This window comes from Mastacembelus armatus, chromosome 11, assembly GCF_900324485.2.
Source record: "Mastacembelus armatus chromosome 11, fMasArm1.2, whole genome shotgun sequence".
NCBI lineage: Eukaryota > Metazoa > Chordata > Actinopteri > Synbranchiformes > Mastacembelidae > Mastacembelus > Mastacembelus armatus.
This window is the reverse complement of record NC_046643.1, coordinates 9,381,573-9,396,429: the sequence shown is the minus strand read 5'-3', so window position 1 is coordinate 9,396,429 and position 14,857 is coordinate 9,381,573. Positions and strand designations below refer to the sequence as shown.

Below are 14,857 nucleotides of genomic sequence, written 5' to 3'. Positions count from 1 at the left end.
ATTTCCTGAACCGCCTGTGTTGTGCGTATAATGTGACATGTACCGCTTTATATAAAGACAGGGTCAATAAAGTGTTTAAAAACAGACTGACTCAATTTCTTTTATTTTCTTTCAATCTAATGTTACTGGCATAAAACAGTACTCCTCATAAGAGAAGGAAATACAGAAACAACGTGAAAATTAGTCTTGATGCCTCAACCCCTGCGGAGTCGACAACATGAAGCTCGCAACCATCTCTGAGGGAAGCTCAGTGATCCAAGCCAATCAGAGACCACCTGGTGGTTCCATTACAGTGCACCATGGGATACTCACTCCACCCTGGGATGAGAAACCGTTTATGGGTATGTGGATGTGTGTGATTGACGAAAAGAATGTATGTGAGATTGCCACTGTGTATGCATGTTATAGTGTGCGAGGGAGTGAAACAGACAGGGACATGGGCTAATGTGTGGAAGATTGTTAGGTTTGGCTCTAAAAATAGACTGACTGGTCATAAAGTTTGCCTGTGAGCAACAACGTAGAAACAATCACACTAGTGTAAACTCAAACAACTCTATACTCTTCATGTCTGCAAATAAATAGCTCTGAGGTACTACAGGAAGTATATATACACATGGTATAACACTTCTAAAAACATTACCACATTAGCAGAGGTATTTTGAGAAGAAAATGAATCACTCAAACATGTTCAGTATAAAATCACAAGACTGAGCAGTGTATTTTGGGAAATATGCTTATTTGCTTTCTTAGTAAGAGTTAGATGAGAAGGTCAATACCACTCATGTCTGTAGGATAAATACTGAGGTGCAGCAAAAAACTGGCTAACTTAGCCAAGTGCAAAGACTTGACTGAAGAGGAGATGGCTAGCCTTGCTGTGGGACACTTCATGCATATCCTCTCTACAAATCCAGAAAAAGTGTAATGGGAGTATGGGCTGGACTACATTTTGTGTGGGCACAGTGGGATGATGGAAACTCTTCAGCATACAACTGCCCATAAAACCACGAGGAGTCGCTTTTATGCTTTGGCTTCATACGGATCAAACAAATGAGAGAGTCAGGCTGGCTGTTTTCCCTCTTATCATAAAGCTAACCTGGTGGAGCCTCCTATTTATCGTACAGCCATGAGTCCTTCACTCCTTCAGTAAGAAACGTTGAACTATTGCTGAATGACCTGCTTGAATGGGGAAATTAGTATAGAAACATTTTGGCAAAACCTTTGGGGTAAGGCAGAATGTCACTTATAAGAAAACCCTCAGACAAGGAGATACATGCTGGAAATGTGATGGATGTGTTGCATTGGCCCACAGCGTGTTCATCATGTAGCATGGCCACAGGGATCAACTGGAAGATTTGTTGAAATAAATTCAGCAACATGTTTTAAAGTCAGGTCAGAAATAAAAGAAATAAAACTCATCTCCACTGTGTTTGTGAGTCAGCTACTAGCTGAAGAGTGGGTGGTCCCAGCTGGCTATTACAGATCAGGCCAGAGGATACATTTAAATATTTGAGCACTCATTAAAGTCCACGTCAGGGAAATGTTTCAGTTTTCCATTCTCACCATCTCCCGTACATAGCTCCCTGCCGGCCACATTAAAAAAGAGCAAAGGGCCAGGAGCAGAACCCTGCAGGTTTCTGGGAACCACAGGAGGTTTTACCACCACTTCTCAAAGAGAATCCTGTCTTTGGGAAGGCCAAGATCCCAGAGGGTTTTTGAAACTGCTTCGATCATGGGTGGGGGCCCGCATAGGTAACACAAAGTCCTCTGTGGGTTCACATGAGCCTGCAATTCCTCCTCTGTTATCCTCCCACCTGGGGAGACACACGGGAAGTCAATCAATTAATCAAGACTCTGTGTTGTGGCACCTATTCCTTCTGAGGCTCCCATGTGGAGCTTTAAGAGTGCCTGCTCTACATGACAACACTGATAAATCAACACAGAGTCTCATAGAATATGGCAGTCACTCCATCTTCCCCAGTGTGTGCTGGCAGGAGCGTGTGTCTGGGCATTGCTTACGGTTGACAAATGGCTCGAGGTGAGGGTCGACATCTGTGTTCTGTTGCGTGACATGGAAGTCGCAGGAGAACTTGTCAGGAAACTCCTGACACACCTCGATGATGGAGTTCTGGGAACACAGAAGGTAGGTAGTAATGCATTTTTTATGGCTTTGCTTTATATAATGCAACATACCCTCCCTTATATTGCAGACATACATGTATACATACACTATGTGTGCTGGATCTAAAAAAGGTCAATCTTTGAGCACTCACAGTGCGGGAGCATACCTTAAAGAGCAGCTCCTGGGTGTTCTTGGCGCTGTAGCACAGGTGAGCAGAGCCTATGCTGAAGTCCCGACCACTCGAGGCACCGCTGACATGGAGAAGATCTGTCGTGTGGAGCAGGATGGAGTACAGGGGGTTGATCCCAACGCCACCGGCCACCAGCAGCAAATCCACAGAAGGGTCAGAGGGCGATGGGTCAAAGAAGAAGTCTCCACCGACACGCATGGCCACACGGCAGCCCACTGTGCACTGACACGAGGGACAGAGAACACATTCAAAACATGGACAGAAATGGGGAAAAAAAAAGACAGAAAGGTACAAGGAAGGTGACGGGCTTTTAACTTTTCTGTGTGCTCCGCAGCTAAAACAAACCGTTTTGCAAGACAAGCCTTACAAATCAATAAAAAAAAAAACATCACTGATCGGCACACATATACACAACAAACCTGTGCCGGGGAATAGGTGAAAGCAATTTCACAAGCTGCACAGCGATTTACGTTTGAAGTCAAAAGCAACAGTAGATGTGTCTTCATCTGCCTTTGTACACATGTAAGCACACATACATTTATTAACATTGCTCCTACTCTTAATTTGCTACCATGGTCGCTATACTGGTCCTGCTTCACAGAGACGAGTCAAAGCACAAAATCAAACGCATCGCGGCACTTTCTGTTACTTATTTACACACGGAGCAGAAGCTCAAAGCTATTTAGTGAGGCCTGACATCAAACACCAAAGCTGCAAATAAACATGCAGAGTACAGAAAAGGAAAGACAAGTGGGAAGACAACACTTTTCAAACAACTCACACACACTATATTTAACAAACAAAAAAACAGTAACACAAACTAGAAGCTAATTATGAAAAGGATTTATTAATTGCTTTAATGGACTGAACATTTACTTCGGGTGTATCACTTTTTTAATTCAGCTTTTTTGCACAGGTTAGTGCTTCTGCAGAACAAAAAAAAATAACTAAAAAAAAATAAAGGAAATGAACAAACTCTGAAAATATTATCTACCATTTTCCATCTGGCAACTTCAGTAGACTGATGTGATTATGTGGCTGTGTTCATTCCCAAACTCTATTACACCTCACCCATTTCTTGACACCCTGATCCTTTTGCATCCTTTTTCTTGTGCTCTCGCCTTCACACCAGCTCTCTCATATACACCCTAGCACCTGCAATCTTTCAAACCATTACACAACCTAGTGGATGACCGAATCTACCTTTCTATACTGTTCATTATCCTTTGCAGCAAATCCTTCCTGATTTTCTACATTTTCCCCTGATTTATGCCTCATCACAGTGTTATCATTGAGATCCTTAAAATTCATCATGTTGTGGATCAACTTTTTATTATTTTAATATTAAATCTTAAACACAATAAGCTGTGCCAAAAAAAAAAAAAAAAAAAAAAAAACTGAAGGGGCTTGAATACATTTTGAAGTGACTGTCCCACTCACCGCGGTGTGGACCCAGTGTGCCGGAGGGTGTTTGGTGTATTTTATAGCGAGTTCGACAACTCCCTCCCTCTGCAGCAAACCTGGGCTGGAGCACATGGAGAAACCACCCACCTTCTCCACACCAGGGATGAAAAAATCTACCCTGCACACACAAAACACAATTCGTGAATTAATCCATCAGCTTCAAGAGAGGATTCAAGAGTAAAAACTTGCTGAAGTGAGCATCAAAGTGTATAAGAAGGTAGAGGGGTGACCTCTGACCTCAGTGAAAGGGGGTGGGCAGTCATTCCACCACGCAAATGTAACAAAACCAAACCAGATGGTTGTAACTTATTTTTTCCCACATATAGGATTCCATTTAATGTGATCGCATCTGTCCATCATCAAGTGCAGCGAAGGACCCCCCCCCCCAAACACCCAAAAGAAACAGCTGCTAAACAGTTGGACCAGTGTTCCACCAACACAATGACCTCCTGTTACACTAGAGAGAGAAACCGCTCCACAACCCCCAGGAGCATCATAAATATGGATCTGCAGCGAAAACTCACACATATGTTCCACCCACCTCCACCTCCTCCTTCTCCTTCTCCTCCTCCTCTCCCACCTGGAGACCAATGACTAAACAGTCCTTTTTCTCAGAAACACTGAAACTCAAGGATTTCCATCCATTTACATTCATTATCAGTCGCCACAGGGCAACTGGCTGCCAGTGTTACATCTCACCACCGCCCACCTACAATATGAGCTCATGTACGTATTCTGCATGTGCACAGTCCACTAATTAACACTGGCAACATTGACTGACAGACGCAGACTGAGGAAAACAAAAATGTTCTGCCTTTATCGAAGAAGTACTTAAAAACCACTAGGAATTAGTTCAAAAGCTACAAAAAGATATGACTGTTATGCATCAGTTGCAAACATGGATATCTCAGGCATAACGCTCACATTTCAACATTTAAAGTCATGGCTGCCAGAATATCTAGTTAATACCAACATAAAACTACAAACAATAAAAAAATTGAACAGACTGGACCCATCAATCTATCTGTCTGTCTGTCTGATAACATACAGGGCCTAGTCAGTAAAGTCAACTCCCACCCAGACACCCAGTGATGAAGGGAGACAGCTGTTTGATCAGCATGAAGAGACCAAAGTGCTCCAGAAGGCTTTCTCCACAATAAGAGACAAGTCTGAGAGAACCAACAATGCATCTGCTTCATTTATTTAACACATTTCTTTACAACACAGTCATTAACTTCACCATCATCATCATCATCATCATATTCCTGAGCTGTCTTTCATGACAACTGGGATATGCGACTAAGTTTCCTAACAATTGTAAAAGAAAACACAAGGACAATAATAGGAGAAATCGAATACAACATCACCACCTTGTGGTGAATATGAGCACTACTGACATGAAAGGACTACAGGGAGATGTTTCACAAAACAATCTCAGGTTGTATTCCAGACATAATTTGACAACTGCTCATTTCTGAGTTAACCTAAGTGGTCAAAGAGAAGTTACAGAAGGTTAATGACAGAATGGTTAATGAGCAACATCGACAGAATGGAGGAAACACTAATATTATTTTGGGAGTGTTCATTAATTTTTCTGATAGTTCCTCTGACTACTGGCCCTGCAGTCACACAATCCAAATAGACTTATTTGGACAATAAATTCTTCTCTGACAGAAACACAAAATTGCTTTCATTAAGGAGAGAATTCACAAATTAGCTTAATAAAACAAATCTAAGCCACAGTAATTTTCTCACTTTTCTGTGTTTAATTAGTGCGATACCTTTAGGTGTCACAACACACTCTGATGTTCTTTCTTCACCTCTATAAACAAGTTTAATGAGCCTTCTACTCACCACTGTCCTGCTTTGAAGCTGAAGTCTGGGTGGGCGGCTATTCTCAGACGTTTCACTGTCTCGGACTCAGTCGTGATTCCACAAACCTGAGCTGGATACACAGCCTGTTTGGAGTTTAGGAATAGGTTAATAGTGTAGTGGGTTGTCAGCACTAAGAGGCACATATAATCATTAAAATTAACAGTGGTACTTAATGCAAAATATCAACTTACATTTTGTCTGTAGTTGCTGGCTGTCCTCTCTAGATGGTCCACTTGTCTTTTAGAGGACATATTTCTTCTAAACAAAGAGAGGGGGGTTTTGTCACTTGCCTCAAATCTCAAATATTCCACTTACAGAATTACTTAAAAATCTTGTATAAGAAACACTAAAAACGAAGTTTACAACTTAAAAGAGCAGTTCACCCAAATCATAAAACAACATATTTTCACACTAACCCTCAGTCTCATATAGCTCTGTGTATTAACATATTTTCCTCTGACACTTCTGCCCTGATACAAATGGAGGTGAAGGCATTTTCAAGAACTGAAACACACCACGTGCTGTGTGCTCATGTAGATCCACATGATATGAAAAAAAACAACCATCTATTTGTGGTCGTTTGAGTGAACTAACCCTTTACAATCATACATAAGTAAAACCTGGAAAGTAGATCCGGCTGGACTACCAACCAGCACTACTTTGGATACCATCAAAATATAGTTCCCTTGTTGTCAGTCTCTACTGTGCGTGAAGAAAGAGCTGCCAGAAAAGCACAACTTAATCACAGCTGGTGTTTGACAACAACGAAACTCTCCAGGTGAGACTCGCCTCGTCACGGAGCGGGGACACAGGAGCCGGCAGCAGAGCGGACCGGCGGAGGGACACTGCGAGCCGACGCTTCGAGCAGCGGAGGACAGGAAACATGGGACACTCATGTCTACCTGGGTCGGTACATGAGAAAAGCAGAGCACACCTGTATGTGAACATTTGCATCACTAGTCCCTTTTATATGTGTCAGTGTTAAACATCAGAAAACCTCAGTATAATGATGCTCGCTGCCGCCCAGCGTGCTGTGTCTGGTGTCTGACCGATCTTTAAACGCCACACATTGTTAGAAAAGCAGCAAGGTGTGCTGTTGGGACTATTGTAAACACATTTTGACGTGACCTCCTCCTTCATGCGGCTAATGGTTAGCCCACTAGCTAAAGCTGCTAGCTTGTCGCTATTTGACAGACCAGTGACACGACACTAAACCAAGTGCTGCTGCGTTTCTTACCCAGATAAACGTCACTCTGATTCACTTAAATGTTGTTCATGTTTTGTCCTCCAGTATCTCCGAAATAACCTTGGTATTGTTATGACCATATGACAGGGCTGATGATTCTTCTTCTATGAAGCTTTATTGCAGCTGACGTAATCGTCCTCTTCTTCTTCTCCTCCTCAGAATAGGGCGCTTGTCTTGCTTTTTTTTTTTGCACTCGCGCCCTCTGCTGGAGTATTATCTCCTACATGTCAGGCCTGTATAATGGACCATGGACCAGAGTCCTCACACTTTCTATTATTTGGAATATTCCTCAAAAATCCAATGGATTGATAATGATTCAGATGTTAGCAGATGTGTTTCGGGTTCTACAGCTGCCAGAGAGGATCATCGGGGCCGATCTTCCCTCCATCCAAGTCCTGTACTGGTCCATGGTCAGGAAATCTCTGCAGACCCCTCACATTCTGGACACTGTTCAGACTCCTCCCCTCTGGTAGGTGTGTGCGTCTAAACCACAGAGTCAGTTTCTTCCCCCAGGCAGCCGCTCTAATGAACTCCTAATGTCATAGAGGGGCAGAGATAACCATTGAGCAATTTTAACATTGTAGGCAAATTTGCACATCTGTACATACCTCATGTAATGTGTCACATACCACTGTCAAAGTTACACTTTAGTTATAGTTAAATCCTTGCACTCCTATTGAACTACTTCACAAATTGTTTATATTGTATATAAAATAATTAAAAAGATTTTTTGAGCCTTTTTTATTTGTTTATTTCTTTTGCTTTCTTTCTTTTTAACCTCCCATCTTCCTTTTTTAAAAAGCTTAACTTTATTTTAATTCTTGTACGTAGAGAGGGCTTAGTGAACCGGGGTCAAATTGGATGTTATTAATAGTAACTCGTTACGACTCAAAAGTTAACAATACTTCACCTAGGTTTGAAAAGCAGCTGCATTTTAGCTAATTAATCTGCTTTATGTTCTGCAGGTGCTGTTCCACTCTCTGGCACCAGTTTCAGACCCTTTACCAAACACGTCTTTTCTCGACTGCACCTTGTGAAAAAATGTGACTCATCAACGTAAATGAAGAAGCAACAAGAAAAGAGAGAAAACAAGACTCCTCATTATATCGAGGCTCTCCTCACAACTCCCCCCAGACAGCCAGTTATGAAGAGAACCAGCTGTTCTCTCAATTTGTTCCTGAGTTGTTGCAGCATAGATCATTAAAGACCAAAATCATCCAGAAGGCTTTCTCTGTGATAATGTACAGGGAGGTCCTGGAGTACCATCACAGCATTTCTGAGACTCATCTTTCTTTAAAAATCTCAAACACATTAAGGACCTGAAGCAGAAATCCAAACTGAGCTGGGAACTGTACCAAAGATTGACCGGTGTATGTTTCTGCCTAACACCTGGCTGATGGAAGATGTAAAGATCGCCTTGGTGTGTTGGATGCTTATTACTATTAATAAGACCCTAAACCACAGCAAGGCTAGAGTACACTTCTCAGTTGGCATCATGATCGAAAACAGAGCAAAAAAGTGGGATGGAGGGAGCACAAGCCAGGGGGAAGGTCTTCTCTGCAGGGGTTATTGCAGAGTGAATATTTACGCTTTGAAAACAGAAAAAGACAAACTACTGACCAGGTGGAGGGTGCACAAACCTGTGAGCCCATAATCATACACTGAAATAAAAAACCGGACAATCAGGAATGACATTTGGCTCCATCTGGTGGTCAGGTGACAGAGTGTGTTGTTTTGTGGTAATGGGAGAACTTTTCTGTCTGTAATTCTGCTGCATGCTCAGGATGCTACTTCAGTCAGATTCAGTCAGGTACAGATATCAGATCCTCCTAATTTGGCCAATCAATTATTACTTTGTTCAGTTTTGTTTTGTACCTTCCATTATGCCAAAATACAGCAGGTCTTCAACATGACAGGATGTCAGTCAAGATGTTTTATTTAACTTATCTTTTGACTTAAAGGGTAATGTTGGCATCTTTCTTGGGGGTGTCAGTAGTTGAATAAAAGTTAGTAAATATACACAAATGGTTATTATAGGCCTTTGTGATTGTTCCTGTACCTCTGCTATTACAAGGAACTGTTCTAGCACTAACAAAACAGTAAAATAATGACAAATCTCCAAGGTGAAAATATTAAAACTGTTTGACTGTGGGACTTTTGGTTTAATGTTACATTTTAATAAGGCAAGTTTAAAATTATGCCTGTAGCATTGTGGGTTATGTAATCAATGCAAGGTTTTCATGAGTATCAAATCCTTGTATGTGCACATTTGCATGTTTTATATCTGTTTGTTGTGTGTAGAGAGCTTAAGGGTAAGTAATAAGTAGATTTTAAATGGCCAGTAACTGTTAGATTCCTTTCTGCATTCCTGCAGTGTCTGCAGAGCTAATCACAGGTGAAGCTCTGTCGAGTTTCAGTTGTTTTAATCGTAGTATAATAACTCAAAAAAAAGCACAGGAGGAAACAATGCAAACCAACGCAATCTGCAAATCAAACACAATACAAACCACTGAAATGCATTCCTTTGACTAGAACAAACCTTATCCTGCTCCACCCAAATGCTCTTGCAGACAACATTTGTATTGTGTTTTTTGTATAGTATGTTCATTTCTTTTACTATTTCTGATCCACATATCCTGCAGTCATAAGGTGAAACACACACATTCATTTTTATCTGTGAGGTAAGCAGGGTTTAAAGGGCCCTTAAGGGTTTATGTTATCTCAGAATGTCTGTAGATGTGTGTTTGTGTGTCATTATTATCCTTAGATACAGTATCTGGTCATTTCCTTTGAGAGTTTTTGTGTATGTTTGTGTGTGTGTGTGTGTGTGTGTGAGTGAGCTGACTCTACCAGTCTAACTGGCTGCCTTCCTGCTCTCTTTCCCATGAGTAGCACACCTTGGTTTAACCTGTTGTTCAATACTGCACAATGACAAAAAAAGATTTTTTCAGAACGTACCGGTCTCATACGCACACACGGCACATGCGTGATGCAAGCACATGACTACCCATTACACACAAAAACACACGCGTAGACTGGTGCACGTATTTTGACCTGTGCTCTGAGTTAACGTAAATATTTTTTCATGGATGACTTGGTTTGGTTAGTTCAGTGTGTCTGCCTTTATCCTTGCATACAGTTGCTATAGATGCATATCTCGTATAGCATAGATTTGAAAATGATTGTGGATATTAATTACATTCTGTTACACGATAAATAAGCTGAGTGTTTTTAGCATTGAAGAGAATCTCTGAAGGATATAAAGTCCAAAGATTTGTCTGTGTCTTTGTGTGATTGTGACTCTTGTTCCCTTCCAACTGTGTGCGGTTGTCAGGGAATAAAAGTGTTGTTTCATGTGGTTTGTAATAGCAGAAAGTCAACCGTTTCCAAGACAGAGATAGATACAGGTGGAGGGGTTATGTTATGCAATCCCAGTCAATGATTCATTATCTCTTGACAACCTCACTTAAGTTTTCTACACACATTTTCCACATATTTCTTTCTCTCAGTGGGCAAATGCTCAGATTTCACCCTGAGGAAATGGTTCAGTGAAAGTTATGTTTTCGGGGTGGAGAGACTGATGTTGATAATGCAGATCTTAATCTTAAAAAAAAAAAAAAAAAAAAAATCTCTACTGTAAATGGATGTCTTCTTTATCTGGTGTGGCTGAAGTTAATGATCAACTTTCAGTGAGACTAGCCGGGGTTTTATGGGGAGGAAAATGGATTGGAAGATACAGGACATTGGTGAGCCAAAGCAAAACTAAGACATAACGAGATAAGATCCTGTGATTATAATGTTTAGACCAGCACAAGCTGTATCCATGTGGGTTGTGGATAAATAGGAAACTAGGTGGATACAATTACTCAGTTATTTTGGCTGTTGATAGTTTATTTATTTAGTAAAACAAAAGGAAAACAAATCGGAAAGTAGTCGTTGGGTCAAGCTTTTCAAATGTGAGGATTTGCTTTTGAAAATCATTTTACATTATACTCTTAGGTGGACATAACAAACATTTTCTCATCATCATTTTCATCTCTGGGAAACCGATTTTACTATTTTACAGAACAAACCATCTATTAATCAGAAGATTGATTGACATTGAAAACAATGTTTATATCAATGCTTTTTTTAGTACTCCTATTGATGACTGTAGCGTGTGATTGTGATTGTGTTCACTGCACCAAGTAGTAGTGTAGTAGTGTCCCCAGTCTCACTGTTAACATACAGCGTATGTTACGAGGACAGTAAAGCTTTTCTGATTCTGATTCCTGATTTCCAAAGGGTTATGTGTAGGGTCATCTGCAGCAGCATAATCTCAACGTGAATTTATGTTGTGTGCACTTCATTGTACAAACTACAGGACATCGAGACAGGAGTTTCGACTGGAACGGGAGAAGGGAGGACAGGGAGTCCCCCTGGTATCCAGGGCACCGTCTACTGACTGAGAGAGCAAGAGAGAGAGAGAGAGAGAAAGAGAGATAGAGAGATAAAGAGATAGAGAGAGATGGCAAACATTCCTGGTGCCACTACACCTGCTTTCACTGGAACTTACCTGGAGAAAGGAGGCAAAGGGCATACCCTGATTCCTCCTTCCTCTCTCTGTTTTTGTTTATTGCTCGGTCTTCCCCTGTTGGCTTGGACCCACACAGAAACCATTAGGCCTCATCATGGATTCTGTGGCACTCTGAATCTGGGCTTTTACACAAAAGATAGTTTAGGAATAAAACATTTCTCCATTTCTGATGTAATAATGTTATATGTCCCTTGAAGAGTTTGGATGCAAACCATTTGGTCTAGCTCTCCAGTAATTCTGCATGTTTGCTCTATATTATAGACTGAGAGTCTTTCCTTTTTGACAGAATATGGATTACTGAGATTTTCCACTTGTTACACACTTTGGCTTCACATCATTTTTGATAATGAGGCTATTGGCCAATTCAGTTGTAGACAACATACATATAATATTTGCATTGCATGATTTTTGTGTTGTATATTATTACTACACATAAAACACTCCTTATAAATGACCTGTTTAACCTTTCAACTAATATATCAGTTTATCATTCGGTTTCCAAAGCAATAATATGACCCATGACACATTTTCTAATTGTTTTTAAATATAAAATCACTCTAACTAGTATTGCGTTTTTCAGTGACAAATGTGCGTCTCTGGACGTAATCAGACTCCCTAGTCTGGGTTGGGTTCAGCTGATACAAAGGGCTCGTTTTTTCTAAGCTGTCACTGAAGAGTTGCACGCTCCTATGGGGTATGTTGCACGCATTCACAAACCCCACCCACCACTGCACTGGAGTCACCTGGAGGAACGCTCACGTGACCCACTCTGAGCGCTGAGCCAATCCGGAGTGAGGACAGGTGCTTCGAGATGAGAGTTTCGGAGGCGGAAACCTGCTGGTTCAGTAAGCGAAAGCCTCTCCTTATAAATGTCTCAAATCATTTGTGCGTTTCTCAAGACTTGGTGAAGCAGTGCAGACATATTTGAGAAGAAGAATAAAAAAAGCAAAAAGTTAAGCTTTTTGGAGGCGGGTGATGCGAGGAGACAGGACACCTGGCCCGTGCGTAAAATGGATACTGCTGCGACACTGTGAGGGACCGCTGTTACTGCTGAAGACGAAAACACCGAACTGAACTGTGGATTTTTGCAACAACAACACAACCAAAATTGTGATATTTACACTCTGATCCGGGCTGTTTCAAGTGTGCACACCTGTTGTAGTTCAGGTAAGCAGTCACGGGAGCTTTCTTTTTGCGCATTGTTCATCTGTGAATCACGGCTTGGGTTTGCTCTTCTGTTCTCACGACTCATTAAACCAGTTTTACAGAGAAAGTAAACACGGTTACACTGGCTATTCATGGGATTAGTTGAAAAGAAGAAGTCTCACCAGTGGAAAGTCGTCAGAAAAAAATGTTTGTTATGTAAATATTACACATCCGAATTTAAAGAGAACAAATATTTCATCATATTTAAACAGATTATTGAAGATGTGCTGCACAATGAATGCTTCTACAGTGATGATTATTAGAAGTTCAGACTAATAGTTTATAAATAGTGTTTAAACAAATCCCTTGACTATACAGAAAGAGTTTGTATGTACTTTGTTTTATTGAGAAAGTGGGAGTGTGGGAGGGAGATTAGAGAAGAGGTAAATCAGGATCCACATCAGTTCAGAGCATGTGCATTGTTGTGCAAAGCAACAATCTTTTAAATGAAATGTCACCAGCTACAATATTATGTTGTAGTGGCGAAGATTGAAAATAAAACCGAATGCTCATGTTCTGTTTTAGTTTCTTCCTTCAAGACAAAGATGACAGAGAGGACACAATGGTGGAAGGCCTTCCTGCCAAAGAGGAAGACTGGAGGCCCAAAGGATGCAACCTCATCTTACCCCTTTGGTCCAGACTTTGACCCTTTTGCACAACGGCCTGAGAAGCAAAAAGACCCTGCCCAGGCAGCCTCCAAGAGCACTGGCGACCAGTCCCTGTCTCAACAAGACTCCAACAAGCATCTACCAAGTGACGACACCTATGATGACTCCCGCCTGTACTCAGTCTTCAACGAGCAGACGTGTCGCAGGAACATGAAGGTGTCCCGCTCAGGTCGATTTAAAGAGAAGAGGAAGGTGCGCTCTACTCTTCCCATACAGGATAAAGAGACAGAGAATATGGCATCAGGGAAAGAGGACATACGATGAGAGGAAGAGGTGGTGAACAAAGACTGCTTTACAAAGATGCTTAAAGAGAAATCGAACAATTTGAGTACATGAAGTGCTCTCAGGTCTTACCAAGGAGTCTACTGTATGTTGGTTAAGATGGTGACAATGAAGATGACAAGGAGCATTCCACTTTTAGCCCAATACTGCAGATTAGGATTAGGATTGGAAGTGACTCAAAAATGGATTCTGTTTCTTTTTCACAATGGTTAAAGAACCATTTTGTGAACAATACCCCATAATCAAATCCCAAATGAGGAGATAGAATAATGACATAACGAGCACTTACGAGCTGAGCAGAGTTAACGTCCCACAGTATCCCTGTTTTATTCATGGACTCTGTCATCATCAATGGGCAACCTGTAAGAAAACATGATCAATGAATGCCCTTTTACTGCCACTATTCAAGATAAGGTATGAAAATGTTGTTTATCAGATGTTTACATTATTTCTGTAATGAGAATAATATATGTTTGATAATGAAGGATAAATATAATGCTCCTTTTACAATGTTTTACAAAAAAATGTTGATTCTAGAGGGTTAGAAGGCTGTTTATTATTGTGTGAATTGTGTAAGAAATTAAGAAATGCTTTTAGTCAGATGCACAACACCTGCCAGCAAAATAGCTTCAATTACTTCAAATGAAGGACAAAATTTGGCATGTTTTAAAACATGATGGGTCCTAAACCAAAGCTACTGACACTAAAGTAAGATGGTGTATCCAACTGAAGGAGATATGGCCACGTAGTTAAGGAACGATGATCCAGCCACTGATGTAGTTTTCTTTACAGGACTACTGCGTACTGGATCATCAATGAATAAATGAAGGCGAATCATGGGAAATAAATCTGAAAACTGCTACAATTGATCATGAGTGTGTATGTGTGCATGTGTGTTGCTATGATATTAAATCACAATTAATGTGGTAACTTGGATGCTGAGTTTGTGCTGTCTTCTTTGACAGAAATGTCTTGAAACACACACTGGCATATGACACCCATACAGATCACATCACTTAACATAATGCATCATCTAAAAATGCAGCATGGCAGTTACAATAATTTATAAATAGCACATGCGGTGTATGACAAATCCAGTTTTTAATTATACTGTTCTGTCATTCAAAGGCAGAAGCATGCCTGTACCACTGCATTCCTTTGTCACCATTAAGCTTTGAGGTGTGTGTGTGTTTGTGTGTGTGTCTGTGTGTGTGTGCGTGCGTGTGCCTGC

The 14,857-nt window shown here is 40.9% G+C and overlaps 2 protein-coding genes across 3 annotated transcripts; one reads left to right on the top strand and one right to left on the bottom strand.

Moving 5' to 3' along the window:
* Nucleotides 1-84: 84 nt before the first annotated feature.
* Nucleotides 85-7,026, bottom strand: oxnad1 (oxidoreductase NAD-binding domain containing 1). Of its 2 annotated transcripts, none has more exons than XM_026300630.1 (8): nt 6,886-7,026; nt 6,438-6,550; nt 5,840-5,906; nt 5,628-5,731; nt 3,750-3,891; nt 2,286-2,531; nt 2,017-2,125; nt 85-1,811 (listed from the first exon to the last, which is right to left on the bottom strand). In XM_026300630.1, exons 2-8 carry the CDS (start codon nt 6,542-6,544, stop codon nt 1,654-1,656), a joined length of 933 nt encoding a protein of 310 aa, XP_026156415.1. In that variant the 5' UTR covers nt 6,545-6,550; nt 6,886-7,026; the 3' UTR covers nt 85-1,653. The 2 variants fall into 2 exon arrangements, with proteins under 2 accessions (XP_026156415.1, XP_026156416.1); XM_026300631.1 differs by having other exon boundaries at nt 6,438-6,546.
* A 5,208-nt stretch (nt 7,027-12,234) lies between these two features.
* On the top strand, nt 12,235-14,562 carry LOC113126455 (proline-rich protein 15-like). The gene is made up of 2 exons (XM_026300467.1): nt 12,235-12,637; nt 13,202-14,562. The coding sequence occupies exon 2, from the start codon at nt 13,222-13,224 to the stop codon at nt 13,606-13,608; it is 387 nt and encodes a 128-aa protein (XP_026156252.1). The 5' UTR covers nt 12,235-12,637; nt 13,202-13,221; the 3' UTR covers nt 13,609-14,562.
* The last annotated feature ends 295 nt before the right edge of the window (nt 14,563-14,857 follow it).

What these genes read in the sequence shown, in the direction of transcription:
- oxnad1 (XM_026300630.1), bottom strand. Translation starts at nt 6,544, where the DNA reads ATGAGTGTCCCATGTTTCCTGTCCTCCGCTGCTCGAAGCGTCGGCTCG. An exon ending in AGCTTCAAAGCAGGACAGTG is followed by an intron (nt 3,892 to 5,627) that starts GTGAGTAGAAGG and finishes TTGTGTGTGCAG; the next exon opens with GGTAGATTTTTTCATCCCTG. An exon ending in CCCAGGAGCTGCTCTTTAAG is followed by an intron (nt 2,126 to 2,285) that starts GTATGCTCCCGC and finishes CTGTGTTCCCAG; the next exon opens with AACTCCATCATCGAGGTGTG.
- LOC113126455 (XM_026300467.1), top strand. Translation starts at nt 13,222, where the DNA reads ATGACAGAGAGGACACAATGGTGGAAGGCCTTCCTGCCAAAGAGGAAG.